Raw genomic sequence first — 16,268 nt, forward strand, 5'->3', positions numbered from 1 at the left:
AAAGAGTAAAGACTAATCGTTTATTTGTTTTGTAGAATAAGTGACACATGCAACTGAAACGTCCGTGAGATGTTTCTGTGGGAGACAACTAGAGGGCAGACTAGGTGAGTGAATATGCGTTTTGGTCCCCCTAAAATATTGATAGACGATAGAATAGAAGATGTGACAGCATGGCAATGAACATATTCAGAAAACAAACAATGGCTGATTTATTGTTTGTTGCTGTTAACTGGATAACGCATACTTCATATCATACATTGTACAAATTCATATTATTATATATGTAATGATTTCAAACATGAAAGCATTCTTTATCACAAGTCCTGGCAGGGTCAAAGAGAGAATAGCACAATGGTGCTGGATACACAACAAAAGCCTGTAGTTTTTCTTTTCTGATCCTAAAGTTTACATTCTGTGTGAAATCTCGAAAACATTCATTTACACAATGTGCAGATTCAGAGGTGCTATGTTTTAAAGGTGCTCTAAGCGATGTCACGCGTTTTTTAGGCTACATGTTTTTGTCACATACAGCAAACTGTAGCTGCCTGTCCCTTAACACACTGTAAAAAATGCGGTCTCTGTAGACAGCCCAGGCTCCACAAATGCCAACAAAAACAAACTGCGCCAACCTGCACCACGGAACATAACAGTCTTCCAGCGTTCCAGCCAATAACCGACAAGAAGGATTTGGGGGTGGGGGTTGGGGGATTAGTGTGCGAAAGCAGAACCTCTAAATACAATGATGAACCTGAAAATCAGCATAATATGAGCACTTTAAACAATATCTTGTCCCTCATACACAGGTTATTGCATAGTTGTTTCCCAAACAAGAGATAACAATGGTTTGTATTGCAGACCCATTTGCAGTCTCCTCTTTTTTTTTGTTGCAAAAATAAAAATGTCAGTTGGAACACACTAGCGTATCCTGGCCTCCATCCTCACCCTGGAACCAGATGGCTGATCCATAGCTTGCCCTAACAGACTAACAGAGCCATTATGTTTGGTCTCTGAAGGCCAATCTAGTTTGATCCATTAACACTCAACTTGGCTTGAACCTGCACCACATACTGTTACCACATTTGACCTCACCCAATTCCACGAATAATGCCTGAATGGAAAATAATATCTTATTTTATGGGGTTGAGTTATGGGGTTATAACTTGGGTGAAGGGAAAAAATATTTTTTTAACCAGCAATGATTTTTTGCTTTGTTCTCTTAACTTTCCTGTCATCTTTTAACAACGTTGATTCCTACAGTTGATATAATGGCACACCTAGTCACATTTTGTATCTTAGTGATTTAAGCATATATAGATAAATTAATTAAAAATATCAAATGGCAGGAAGGTTTATTTCCCTTATTTTGGGTCTCACACCATGAGGATACCATACATCCTCACCAAGTTGGAGGATGACATGAGGGCAGCCCGTCTTTTCAACACTTCCTTAGCGATGAATTTTGGCCATGTCTTTCAGCTGCTTGGTGAATGAAGCATGCAGAGACTGCGATGAGATCTCTAGCCTGTTGGCGATGTCCACTGCAGCACGAAGCATGTCTTCAAAGGCCAAGGACTCTTCTCTGATTCTGCTCCGGAAACACAAACGATCCAGGTCACCGAGTGAAGGGAAGGAAGAAACAGGGGCATATGTGGAGAGAGACAGTAAGTAAATGAGTAGCTGAGGACATTAAATACATTATAAGGCGGTCATACATATGGTTGCTGTTAAAGCTGGTTATATAATAGGAAAGACTGTGTAAAGGGGAAGACGTATAATGCAAAGCATAACAGAGACAACAAAAGGCCATTTTGTGCTGCACCATACCATATGTATAATATCTGTATGTGTAGACACAGTGAATGTTCTTTAGTCCGACACTTTGTACTCAGCATTTACAAAATAATTTGTATGCGTTAGTTACCTCAACTTTAAAGAATTTCCTGCTGCATATCAGGTGAATTACTGGATTCAGATTTATTCACTTACAGAGCTTATTTTCATTAACAATTGATCTGTTAATTGCTTTTCAGTTAAGTGTTTGTTTATGTAACGCCATAAAATAACTTCTCAGAGGCCAGGGTAATTCTTCAATTTGTTTGTTTTGTCCAACGAACACTCCAAAACCCAAAGATATTTGCAATGACCTACACATGGAGAAAGCAGCAAATCCTCACATTTGAGAGGTGGGAACCAGCGATTGTGTGACAATTTTGCTTGATAAATATCTTAAACAATTAAAACAGGTTTTTGTTTCTGATTACTTTGAATTGTGACCACACATACCATATGTTACCCACACATATCTGTACACTGTAAGAAGAGTAGTAAACAGAAATCTCGACACCAGTGTAGACTTCAAGCAGAGACACAATGCGGTAGCCTTGCATCATTATATTAATACTTTTGCTAATTTCTTTTGATTGACATGTGCATTATGACAGACAGGTTGAAACAGCAGTCATCAATGCAGTCGCCTATGCTCTAATAAAAGGTAAACGATTGCCTGTCTCTGCCATCACATCTTCACTCACAATTCCTCCCATTTCTGTTATCATTAATTTGTTTGTCTTCAGTACGCTAACAAACAAGAACTGATCTTTTTTTAGCTGCTCTCTTCATATTTTAACCTTGACCTTTTATTAAGCTTAGCAGACACATTCTTCCTGACATCTTAAAACAGATTATTGCACTCACTTCTTCATCCCAGCGCCCAACACTTCCCCCTCCAGCTGCTTTTCCATGTCTTCTTCAGCTTTCTCCACCACCTCATGGCAACTCTTGTGGTCCTCTTGGATGCCAATGACATTTTCTTTAATCACATCTTCATAGTTCTGATCTCCCAACTCTGCCCCCACAAACTGCACCAAGTTCTCCATCACTGCCTTGTTTCCATGCTGGATGGCCTGCAGATAGGCCAGCTCCTCTTTCTGGACCTTCAGCCTTCGAGCCGAAGCAGTGTTAGTGCTGAAGTGGACCAAGCACTTGTCCGGTTGAGGCTCATACTGCAGCATCGGTGAAGCTGCTGATGTGACCCAGTCTTGATTGTTTCTTATCCTCACAGGCTCATCACCAACTGCCTGCAATGTGTCATTGGTGGCCATTCTCGCAGAGTAAATGTCAAAGCCTGAACCCCAATCTCCACTTTGGCAGAGCGTTGGGGTTGCCATGGATACCCAGGCCAAGATGAAGGGCATCCAACAATGCCACATGGTAACCTGAAAAGAGAAGGAGGTAAGTGACTGTTAATAACTTCTGAGAACTCCAAAAGGTGTAGAAGCACTTTGAAGGAGACATTTTGGGACATTTATTTGCTCTCTTGTTAAGCGTGAGATGGAACGATTAATACCACTCTCATGTCTTCATGATAAATGCAAGGCTACAGCCAGTAGCAGCTAATTTAAGCTTAGCATGAAGACTGGAAACAGAGGGAAACAGCTAGCCAGGCTTCGTCCAAAGATACAGAAGAAAAAATCCGCCTGCCAGCACCTTTTAAGCTCAATAACTTTTACTGCTCCCAGACAAGAAATAGTGCTACACAAAAGCCCTTATGAAACCACAATGTGTCGTTTTTACACTTTATTAAACAAACAAACAACATATAATGTGTTAGTTAATTAGCTTTAGAGGCCCTGGTAGGTGGATTTTGTTATCTTCTGACAGATCCAGGCTACCTGTTTCCCATCTTTATGCTAAGCTAACCTTAACTTGCTGCTGGCTGTAGCTTAATATTTTATATTATGAGAGTAATATCAGTCCTCTTATCTAACTCTCTGCAAAAATGTTTTTTTTCTCCAAAATGTCAATTTATTGCTTTAAGTGAAATTTAGCCCAGATAGTGTACATGTTACACTTTTAACATGATTTTTATTCAAACAGCATGCAAGTCTGTAACCTTTTTTATTTGTTTTTGTAGTTAATGAACTCATTCACATAATGTCTCCAGTGGTTATTACCAAAAAAGTAATGTCGCTAAGATAAATAAATGTAAATTCATGTTTAAAGACATCTTTAAAGTCAATATCTCTGCAGATCTTTGGAGCATTGAGAGAATATTAAGTGTGGACCCTCATTTCTTCACTATCACCTTTTGAAATCAAAGCTTCACCACTCTGCTCCCTTAGTAGTCCCAGATAAACAGGGATAATAGCTATGTATCCAAAGAACCACAGTCTGTTTATTAGGCACATTCCCACAGCTTAAATTCTAATCTGAAGGTTTTATATTGTACTTTCTGCATCTCCATGTTTTAAACAGCTTTATTTAAATCACACAAACATTGGGGATAGTTATTTGCCAAAACAATGGTGCTCTGGTGACCTCAAAGGCTAGACCTAAATCTGATTCATGACCTTTAGACATTTATTGTATGTCTGTATCTGTCAGTAATATATATAAATGGCTTCTATTTAATCTTTAATATTGTAATGGTTCAAAAATGTGACACTGTGAATGTCACACTGCATATTTTAGCAGTGATCATTTCATACCATTGTGTAGTTTGTCAGCTAACATTTCCTTTCTCTTGAACCTTTTGTAATATGTCACTGACACCTTATATAACAATGCTATATACATATATATATATATATATATATATATATATATATATATATATATATATATATATATAATTTACTCAAAGGAGCAGGCTGTTGTACTACTGGAAGTTTGATCAAGGGATATTTGGAGTCCTAGGAAGTCTTTCTTTTATCAAGACCCACATTACCAGAGATGGAATATAAATGCTTTTATAATTTAAATTTTAGCAACTGAACACCTATTTAAGAAATGTTGAAGTTAAGAAATAATTTAATGTTGACATTTACTGTAAATTCCACTGAATGTATAGCATTGAAAAGTTATGTTATAAGTTAAGTTATGTGGGTTTTCCGCACTGACCCTGATTAAAAACAAATACAGATCAAGGCTACAGGTGGAGGACGACTTGCATTTATTTCTCTGCAGTGCAGCCCCGCATCGAACACCTCTGCGCATCAAAAGCGCGGCCTCACCTCATGTTTGTGCTCTGTGTATTTCTGCAGTAGTTTAGGTTTTCCACCTCCGATGTAGAGCAGCGTACAGCCACTTCCCTAAACTTTGTCTCATTCAGAGACTAGAGTCTCAAACGGGGCTCTGTGTCTGTCAGAAGGTCTGAGATCTACCGTATCAGCAGAGCAATCAGGTATTGCACAGCAGACTATGGTGCAGGTAGATTATTTTCTAAAATATAATGACTTTATTCTTGTAATAGGCTATTATAACTTTATTTTTCACAAAATATCAGGACTCCTCCAAACCTCAGAGAACACAGATGGGATGAGTTATATTTTGAATGTGCACAAAGTTTTGGACATGAGCAGAAATCTTACTCAAACATCTGAAATATTACAGTCCAGGGGTTTATTAATAAATTATAATGAATAATGTATAATTGAGGTGAATAATTGTCATATGCACATTTACGGAGGTTAGCCTACTTCCCCAACAAAAGATGCAAAAGAGAAGGGAAGAGTAAATGATGCTAGGCTAGGCATGTGTGCTCACTCAGATATAATTAGGACAGTCAATCCAAAGGAGAATAAATAGTTGAAAACAATACAGAATGCCTAAGAGCATATATGCAAAATATTCCATTATGTTTTTATATTTGGATTGTAATATGTTTCCCTTTACTTAAAGATATTTCCAGCATATTAATTCAGAAAAAGGTAGAAATAGGGGCATAAAAATTCACCAGAATGCAGGAAATGAAGTGTTTAATGCTTAAAATTTTCGGGGGGTGGACCCCCAGACCCCCCACATCATAAGTCACCACACAAATCTGGAAACAAAACCTTGGCCTTTGGGTTGCCAGGCCAGTTATGATTAGGCCAAATGTTGGTGCCATCTAACTTGCCAATTACACATGTTAAGCATGTTTTGTTGACTTGTGGATAGGCCTACTGATGTTCAGTAATTTTAAAAGTAGCCTCAATTAGGCCTGCATGAAGTTGGAAATGATTTGCTGTTGCAAAGAATCGTTTATGAATGCACTTGGAAATAAAATGTCTTCAAATACAATATTAAAAAATATTTACATTTTATCAGTTGTTATTGAAACTCATCAAACACACAAAAGATGGCATTTACTGCAGAGGCGTGTGTTGGTTAGGGCAGGTGGACGGGATTTTGGGGAAGGGGGGGCTCGGCTGTCCTTACCTACTCTAAGGGGAGGCTCACATTCACCCAATTTGAAAAGCCTTGCTGTAGATTATCCAGCCTACCAAAGATCCATCAAACCTCAGTCCTATCAAGTTAGGCCTGCATGTGTTACAGTCAAACAACAAGTGTCACTTTATCACTTTGTGGACTGCCATTCATTTTTCTCTCCTGTGCATTTGGAAATATATTTAAAGACCCAAACCAGGCCTGTGAGGTAGAGGCATTGCAGAGCTCTTTCTGCTCTTAGAGCACATTTAGTTTCAGCTGCAGTTTACTTTTACAGCAGCCTTGAAACTATCTCAACTTCTCATTGGTCAGTTGGTTGACTTGTTTTGCAGAGAAAAGCAAAATGAATGCCCAGTCGTGCTTGCTAGAATGGACACCGTAAAATTATTTATTTTAAGATGAGTTGTAACCCATAAAACAACCAACTGTTGGCCTCCCTCTCCCTGCCTCCCTCTGTTTCTGACTACTTTAAATGGTGACCTCACATATGTTACAACAGCTGTTAGAAGAGTTGTAAACAGAAACCTTCAAACCAATCCAAACTGCAAGCAGAGACACAATCCAGGAGCTTTGAATCATGACGTCAGAGTAATAAATGTGCTCATTTCAGGTTGAATATTTCAGATATTGTTTACGTCATGAGCATTTACAAACATCTTTGTACTATTATAGATATCTGCTGGTTCACTGTGACAAGTCATTCTTTGTCCTTCAACCCACCATAGCGTTAACCCTCAAGTGTGCAAATATTTGGAAAAACATTTTTAGTGAGTCTACGTTTCATGTTGAACTTTGAAATGGGCTAGTAAGATTCAGAAAGCACACTTGTAGACGAGTTTACTGTGAAACTTGTCATAAGGTGAGGCAAAAAAACACTCTAATGCTGAATGCATCTCCATCTTCTAATTGGAGATCTGCAGAACAGCATGTCCAAAACTTTTTATTGCTCTGAACTTTTACTGCACTTGTTTGGATGTATATAAATCAAAATCTTATGGCATAGAGTGACAACACTTTCAGCCTAATGAGAGAATGCAGCCAAATGGAAATATAATTCATCTTAAACTATAACTTCATTGTCTCTGTGTTCTATTAGCATCACAGCGGTAAAAGGCATAAGTCAAAGGACATTTAGTGACATTATTTCAGTCTCTAAAAGGCCTGCTAACTAGAAGCACACATGCTCCTCTCTGTGTCACAGATTGGCAGGAGCAGTTTTCTGTTTGGAAAATGTCTGCACAATTTCCACGCTGGCATTTTATGGTTTAGTTGAAACTGTTTGTGTTAGACTCTTTGTGGCCTGTAGTGACCTTTTTTGGCTTCGCTGTGAAGGATCTGTCATTGTAAAGTGGCTTTTATAGGCTGACTTTTCTTTTGGCTTAAAATAGCAGAAGCTCGCCTGCAGAGGGAAAGGAGTTCCCAGCCAATAGCTCAGAACACCATTAGGATATTTCAGTTCTTGTTTCTGATCTAGGGGTGTCCCCGACTAAGAATTTACATATTTGAATCACAATTGTCATGTCTAAGAGCTTCTTTCTTTTCACATTTTTATTTACGCCAATATGTTGATATTTATATTTGGCTGTACAGTGGTGCAAAAAAGTATTTAGTCAGCCACCAATTGTGCAAGTTCTCCCACTTAAAAAGATGAGAGAGGCCTGTAATTTTCATCATAGGTACACTTCAACTATGAGAGACAAAATGAGAAAAAAAAATCCAGAAAATCACATTGTAGGATTTTTAATGAATTTATTTGCAAATTCCTCAGGAAAATAAGTATTTGGTCACCTACAAACAAGCAAGATTTCTGGCTCTCACAGACCTGTAACTTCTTCTTTAAGAGGCTCCTCTGTCCTCCACTCGTTACCTGTATTAATGGCACCTGTTGTCCAGAACCTCAAACAGTCACACTCCAAACTCCACTATGTCCAAGACCAAAGAGCTGTCAAAGGACACCAGAAACAAAATTGTAGACCTGCACCAGGCTGGGAAGACTGAATCTGCAATAGGTAAGCAGCTTGGTGTGAAGAAATCAACTGTGGGAGCAATTATAAGAAAATGGAAGACATACAAGACCACTAATAATCTCCCTCGATCTGGGGTTCCACGCAAGATCTCACCCCGTGGGGTCAAAATGATCACAAGAACGGTGAGCAAAAATCCCAGAACCACACGGGGGGACCTAGTGAATGACCTGCAGAGAGCTGGGACCAAAGTAACAAAGGCTACCATCAGTAACACACTACGCCGCCAGGGACTCAAATCCTGCAGTGCCAGATGTGTCCCCCTGCTTAAGCCAGTACATGTCCAGGCCCGTCTGGAGTTTGCTAGAGAGCATTTGGATGATCCAGAAGAGGATTGGGAGAATGTCATATGGGCAGATAAAACCAAAATAGAACTTTTTGGTAAAAACTCAACTCGTCGTGTTTGGAGGGGAAAGAATGCTGAGTTGCATCCAAAGAACACCATACCTACTGTGAAGCATGGTCGTGGAAACATCATGCTTTGGGGCTGTTTTTCTGCAAAGGGACCAGGACGACTGATCTGTGTAAAGGAAAGAATGAATGGGGCCATGTATCGTGAGATTTTGAGTGAAAACCTCCTTCCATCAGCAAGGGCATTGAAGATGAAACGTGGCTGGGTCTTTCAGCATAACAATGATCCCAAACACACCGCCCAGGCAACTAAGGAGTGGCTTCATAAGAAGCATTTCAAGGTCCTGGAGTGGCCTAGCCAGTCTCCAGATCTCAACCCCATAGAAAATCTTTGGAGGGAGTTGAAAGTCTGTGTTGCCCAGCGACAGCCCCAAAACATCACTGCTCTAGAGTAGATCTGCATGGAGGAATTGGCCAAAATACCAGCAACAGTGTGTGAAAACCTTGTGAAGACTTACAGAAAACGTTTGACCTCTGTCATTGACAACAAAGGGTATATAACAAAGTATTGAGATGAACTTTTGTTATTAACCAAATACTTATTTTCCACCATAATTTGCAAATAAATTCATTAAAAATCCTACAATGTGATTTTCTGGATTTTTTTTCTCATTTTGTCTCTCATAGTTGAAGTGTACCTATGATGAAAATTACAGGCCTCTCTCATCTTTTTAAGTGGGAGAACTTGCACAATCGGTGGCTGACTAAATACTTTTTTGCCCCACTGTATATTAACTTATTGGGAGAAAACAGGTAGTTTTATGTAAAATCCAACATTGAACACCCCCATATAGCCAAAATGGCATGATCCTCGTTTCATAACTATAGAAATAAAAGGATCCATAATACATTTTATTTCTATGTTAAAAACTGTCAACTGGCAGAGTTTAGGACTGAGACTGGCTGAAGCTTCAACAAGCACCCAATTGTTAAAGAAATCAGGTTTCATTTTCCCACCTTGATTGAATAAATGAATCAGGAATACTTTCTCAATTAATTGATTAATCATTTGGTCCAAAACATTTCAGAAAAAGTAAAAAAAATGCTTATCAAAATTTCCTAAAGCTTAAGGGGACGTCTTCAAATCACTTGTTTTCAGTGTTAGGAGTAACGTGTTACAAAAATAATGCAATTACAGTAATGTATTGCTTTTTTCTGTAACGCATAATGCATTACTAATACAGTCTCGGTAATATTAGACCTGTTACAATCTCAGTAACGTGAGTTACAACACATTTTAACCCAAAATTAAGTGTTTTGTTTTTTTAAGAATTCACCAACACCGCAAATTATTTCGGCACCAGAGAAAAAAAATCGGTGAGTAAAGAGTAATGTTATTTCCTGTTGCTGGAATTCGATGGTTGAGATGACTGCAGAGACTGATACTACATTTGCGAGATGGACAAACTTCCATTATTTTCAGGAGTTATTATTATTATTATTATTATTATTATAGTCCCGTCAGGTAACGGTACGTCAGCGAGGACAGCGGTGTCTCCGAGCAGCTGGCAGATATAAACATTACGGGAATTAACATGACTTCAATACAACTGTAAGGTTTAAATTTCCATTTTCTCCTACTTTATACTTCTACTCCACTACGATTCAGTCAAGTAGGCCTATGGTAGGTTTTACTTCACTAATTATTTTATAACTTTAGTAACTTTGCAGATTCAGATTAATAAGACAAAATATTATGAATACAAATAAATTAGCATGTATTAAATTGGATGAAGATGAGACTGTGTTGATCCTGTGGTGAAATTCACAAGCTAACTGCCAAGTCATAAATCCGTGGTTATTTTGGTGAAAGTAAGTCAAAAGTAACGCAAAAGTAGTGTAAAGCATTACAATTCAGAGACAGTAATATTGTAATATAACAAATTACTCTCAAATGACAGTAACTAGTAATGTATATATAATGCATTACATTTTGGAAGTAAGTTGCCCAACACTGCTTTTTTTGTACGACCAACTAACCAAAACTAAAAGCTATTTAATTCATGATCAGAAGCCGCAAATCTTTCAACAATTCAGAAGCTGGAACAAGAGGATGTTTGGCATAATTGCCTTTAGAATGACTTAAGCGATTCTTTGATTATCAAAATAGTTTTTTTAAATAGTTAGTATTTGTTGTGATATATTTAAAACAAAGTACTTGAAAGGGTGTGTAGTTCTCACTTCATGACTAGTGCATGGTTGTGATATATTCACCAATGACATCTCTGTTTTCCAGCCTTTTTAGTTGTCAAAGTGCACCTTCGATTTAATACAGTACTTATCCCTGGCAACATCCTTAGCTGTGGGTCAGAGCTAATCTGATCTGCAGCTCAACCCTGTGGCCCCTCTTGTCAAAGCCTGAACAGGTGTGTTTCACAGGTGTCACAACACTCAATCGCTTCAATGTTGTTATGACAGCAAGGTCTTTGGCAATAAGCCAGTACGGCATAGAGAGGCCTCGCAGGTTCAGGTTAATACCATATACAGAAATGACAGGTAATCATGTAAACTGGAGACATACTTGGCAGCATAATAATCCAAGAGCTAGATATAGATATGTTTGCAAACACACACCTACTGTATACTTATACACACATATTATATCAACATGTACTGGCTGCACATACAATCTGACATAGAAAAAGGTAACTTCTCTATTTCCCTCACATACATTTCAGCTCTAAAGCAACCACATCAGTAAGAGTATTCTAAAACCAAACAATAATTACATTATATGTATATTATACATAGAAATGCCATAGAAATGTAACAGTAGGCTGTTTGTAAGTTATGAAGTGCCAGGTGAAAAAACCTAGCTTTCCAATATACTTTATAAGTTAAGTTTTATAAATCCAAAAACCAAACTTACCAAACTCCAGTAATTTTTCACGGCTAAATTCTGCCACCTTCACTTTTTCAGTCAAGCAAACAATTCAAAAGGCTCAGCACTACCAGACACAGGCTCAGAGAACAAATACTCACTCGGTTTCCTTCTTCATGTCAGGAAAAAAATGCAGACACACGCACACACAATTAGGGATTGGCTGGAGAGTGTGGTCGTCTGTGAGCCCCTGTCTGCTGTTGGGAGGGGAAGGTAGGGGAGGGGGATGTTAGCAGAAAAGGCTGAAACTGAATGATTTCTTTCTTTGCAGTGGAAAGAGGGGCTGGCAAAAGGAGGCGTATAGGGGGAGTAATCTACTTCACATCTGTAGGCTCTGGTGGGGGACAGAGGAAGCATTTGGGTTAGTATAGGGGGAATGTCTTTTTATTACCACGTTGGATATACATTTCCTATTTATTCTAGGAATGGTCCCATTAAAATATGTCTGAAGTATGTACTGTACTTAAGTAATGTATGTGAAAAAAACAACACCACAACACTTTTTCCCAGTAGATATTATGACTTCCATACCAAGACAGTGTACAGTAGTGACAGATTAAGAATGCACTGTAAAGTTGAGTTGGCTCCGATAATGTGGTTTAATTGTATTTGATTTTAAGAAATGCATTCTTAAAAACAGAGTACTTGAAAGGGTGTGTAGTTTTCACTTCATACTGTATCTAACTCTGAATACTTTTTTTCATTTCCTCTCCCCCTCCCTGCACAGATGTCCTTGTCTCTTAAATGCAGAATAATAGACAGCAAAACAATCTAAAAAAGACCATGCACATGTTCCTGGAATAGTGCCACAGGCAGGTGGGTTCACTGACAAGACATTTTTTTTTAATTCTTAATCTTGGAGGTACAAATCTACTGCTGATGGCATCCAGTTATCCAGATCAGCAATAATTTGAATTGATTTTTGATACCTACTGCAGAAAAGTGTTTAACCAGAGGCTGAAAGACATGGAAGAGATCTATGATTTTTATCAAACTCTAATAGACAACCGAGACATAACAACATTGATAGGTATCTGGCACATTTAACTTATCTAAGAAGAGGATTAAACACATTTTAAATCATGGATAATCTGATATAGGTATGTGTCATCACAGTGTCTGTTGTGGTGAAAGGACACACTTTAATAATCACATAAATCACCCAACTTTGAATTAGGATATGCTATTAAACAACCTTTTGTTCATATCATCTTCACCTCATGTTGCATTTAGGTTTATTTATTTACATGAGCATTTGAGTCCAACATGTAAATGTGCCAGATTTAGCCATACAGGCTAATTTTAATCGGCAGTCCCTGGCAGGTTGATGACATTAAAAGAAAACATACAAGCAGATCAGAGCACATACACACATAAGCACAGCCAAAAGCACATAAGCACAGATACATAAGCACATAGACACAAACAAATAGTGAAACAATTACATAACATAGACACAAACAAATAGTAAAACAATTACATAACTATCATCAGATTATGACAGCATGTTTGATAGTCCAGAAACCAAGTAAGAGTTGAGAGATGTAATGTTCCTTAGTTCTGTGGGTATAGTGTTCCAGGTAATGTATGTGCTGCTCGATAGGAGAAAGCTGACTGCCCAAAGGTACTTTTCCTATGTGGTAGTTTACAATCCCCTCTGGAGCTTTCTCTGGTTCGTACGTTTTGATTTAGTTCAATGAATTTATTGTGCGAAGGTCACTTCTCACATCTGTAGTTTGGTTCATTTGGTCCAGATAAAAATGTTGCCTTTTTACATAATTTCCTATTTGTATTGTATTGTTTGCATATCTTACTCTAACATTTCAAAGAATCTTGAAAAAGACTTGACAATAACACTTGAGTCACGTGTTACTGTCATATTGCAGCAGACCAGATGGTTGTGTCAAACGTCACAGTGTTAAAAGCCCTCCGCCATGTTTAGACATGCATGTGGCATGTCCAAGATGCTTCAGTTTACCCAGGAAAAAAGGCACCATATGGGAGCGTTTTTTTCTTTCTCAATGTAAACCATGTCACATAATTGACCACGAAATCCTTGACTTCTGCAATGAATGTTACCTGAAATGCAGCAGCTTCCATTACGTGGGTAGGAGGAAATCTTTTAAAGATAGCTGTTTGAATTCTACAACAGGTAGAAAATCCAGTCATTTATAACTGCATATGGATTTTTTTATGGAGGGGAAATGGATTATTGAACTAAATGTCCTTTAAAGCCTCAAAGTGATTTGCTTGGCAGATACATACCATAACAGTGATTTGCTGTTTGTGATGCAGAGGAATTGTCTTATGTGACAGTGACACATTCTGATGATTAAAGCTGAATAATCATCACCTTTTACAACATTTCAGTATGCAAGACATTATTTGCATACATTATTTTATGCTATTTTTCAAAATATGTCTGATATTCAGGAAATGAATGTTTTGTCTTGCTCAATATATGCAATAGAATTCGTCCATATTTGTAACAACACTGTCTAGTATATCGTCTTTAAATCCAAATGAAAGCAAAATATGATTTCACACAACATTCCACAGAGTGTTTTACAAAATAAATAGTAGCTTATACTGTGACCATGAATATATTGACCAAGAAACAGTTTCAGCGTTTTCTAATTGACCAGCACCTTGTGTACCCTGAGGGCTGTTATTGACCAAGGCCAAGGACTCAGTGCTCTCTGCAGCCACTTATCCACAGCAGTGCGTAAGCAATGAGTGCCGCAGTGTGCTGGTGCTGATAAACTCTGCTAATCCACTCTGGGAGACCAACACAGTTCAGGCTTCTCCTAGTCCTCGGAACCAGTGTGCTCTGCCACTTTATTCATGTTTGCTTTGGGAGTAACAGGCAGGGATTTGTGATAACATTAACTTTTTAAATCTATAACATGTCAAATTGTGTGCAACAATTAATAAATCTGTCACTGGAAATGTTTTGTGAAATGTAGGGCTTTTGCCAATGGATATTCTGTAACAGTGACATATTATCTTTCTTAGGGCCCTGACACACCAGACTTACCTCAAATAACAAGCACCAACAAAGGCCCACTAATGAAGTTGCACTCGAACGCAGCACAAAGCATTCGATGGCCAGCCGACACACATTTACATTGTCATGCCATGCACACTCTGCATGAGAGGAAATACAGTATGCAACTTAGCAAAAGTTGAAACCAAACATCAAATGTGAACAAAAAAAACTTCCCTACAACGGTCTGGTGAAAAGTTGCAGCTGGTAGTGTTACAGTCAGCTAAACGGCTGACGATTTTTGACATGAAAATGGTTTCAATGTGTGCTCAGTGTGGTATGGACTATGTTTCAGGTCAGCAAGTGAATCAGTAAAGTACCGTTGACCCCAAAAAAGGATTTTAAAATTATATTTAGCTACTAATTATAGTTCCTTTAAAAAAAAATAATAAATCACATCTTCTGCCTGTTTCACTCTGACTATACATTATTCAGTCAGTGGACATATCTAGATAGACAGCAGCAAAATACAATTTTACTCCCAACAATGTGAAATGTGCCAGTAAATCAGATTACACTGTAGATTGTTTTGTAATTCTTACTGGCATCTGTCCACAACAGTTTGTATGCTTTATGAAGACCCTCAGTAGATTGACTCCCTAAAGCCACACTGTTCCACTGTCTTGCCTCGATTAAATCTTGCGCAGCCAGCATCAGGATATTGTAAGATAACCAAACCAACTTTTGTGCGTTTGTATTTTACACAGTTTCTGCTGTGCAGCTGTTGGAGGTAATGATATCCTCTAGGTGCACTGAAACTGGCTAATATTGTAGATTATTGTGGACATTTGTGACTGGCCTTAGATAAAGAGACTTTGACATGTGGTATGTTTTCTTTTATTATTATATATTTAAATTTGAGCTGCTGTATGATGACATTGCACTTCCTGGAAAAAAAATATGAGTTTGCTCTTTAAAAAGTTGGACGGGACTCTGCTGATGCTGCATTACCGAATTGTCAGTATGTTATGGTAGCAAGAGCAGTGCTTTCAAAGGAACAAGATTAGCTGTGATTGGCTATGATTGATTTCAGCCCCTAACACATCCACTGCTACTGTGTGATAGCCTACTGGTCTCTTCTAATCCCACCCCATTATCAAGAGGGCCACAGGTCACAAAGATACCAAAAGTGCCATCATGCCCTCTGCAAACTGCACACTTGGCCGCACTTAGCGCTGCAAATCTTGTTGGTGGAAACTGAAAGGCTATAAGTTGCATCCCTGGTGCAGCCAAAGGGCGCTTGGTTCTGCACAAGCTGTCTGGGCTTTGTTAAGTGTTTCACAGCAGATGCCACCTAGAAAAAGAAAACGCAGACCTCCATCCAGACCTCATTATATAAGTCAAGCAGCAGGAAATGAGACAGCCTGAGGATATTGTGAACACCAATTAATCAGAATGACACTGATTTGGACCAATGGAAATACAACGGTCTGCACATATCAAAGACAGTGTTCTTTTACATCCTAGTTCTCTTAGCTTAGGTTTAATATAATTAAATATCCCTGGATAAATATAAGATAACTGGTTAGAAGGCAAGACAAAATGTAATCAGGCAAACATAATTATCCAGTTTGTATGCTTCCTAGAGACCATGAGGACAGAATAAATGACTACATAATGGAAGCTGACTGTCATCTTACAGTTATGTCACCACTTACCCAAAAGGCTACAAAACAATATTAAATGTAAATTCAATGGT

At 38.2% G+C, this 16,268-nt stretch overlaps 1 protein-coding gene across 2 annotated transcripts; it reads right to left on the reverse strand.

The window, feature by feature from the left end:
* Positions 1-48: 48 nt before the first annotated feature.
* LOC144533306 (uncharacterized) lies at positions 49-11,738 on the reverse strand. 2 transcript variants are annotated; one of them, XM_078274583.1, is made up of 3 exons: positions 11,625-11,738; positions 2,695-3,215; positions 49-1,585 (listed from the first exon to the last, which is right to left on the reverse strand). In XM_078274583.1, the coding sequence occupies exons 2-3, from the start codon at positions 3,207-3,209 to the stop codon at positions 1,447-1,449; spliced, it is 654 nt and encodes a 217-aa protein (XP_078130709.1). In that variant the 5' UTR covers positions 3,210-3,215; positions 11,625-11,738; the 3' UTR covers positions 49-1,446. The 2 variants fall into 2 exon arrangements, with proteins under 2 accessions (XP_078130709.1, XP_078130708.1); XM_078274582.1 differs by lacking the exon at positions 11,625-11,738 and adding an exon at positions 11,512-11,616.
* Between the last annotated feature and the right edge of the window lie 4,530 nt (positions 11,739-16,268).

This window comes from Sander vitreus, chromosome 18 (assembly GCF_031162955.1).
Source record: "Sander vitreus isolate 19-12246 chromosome 18, sanVit1, whole genome shotgun sequence".
Lineage (NCBI taxonomy): Eukaryota > Metazoa > Chordata > Actinopteri > Perciformes > Percidae > Sander > Sander vitreus.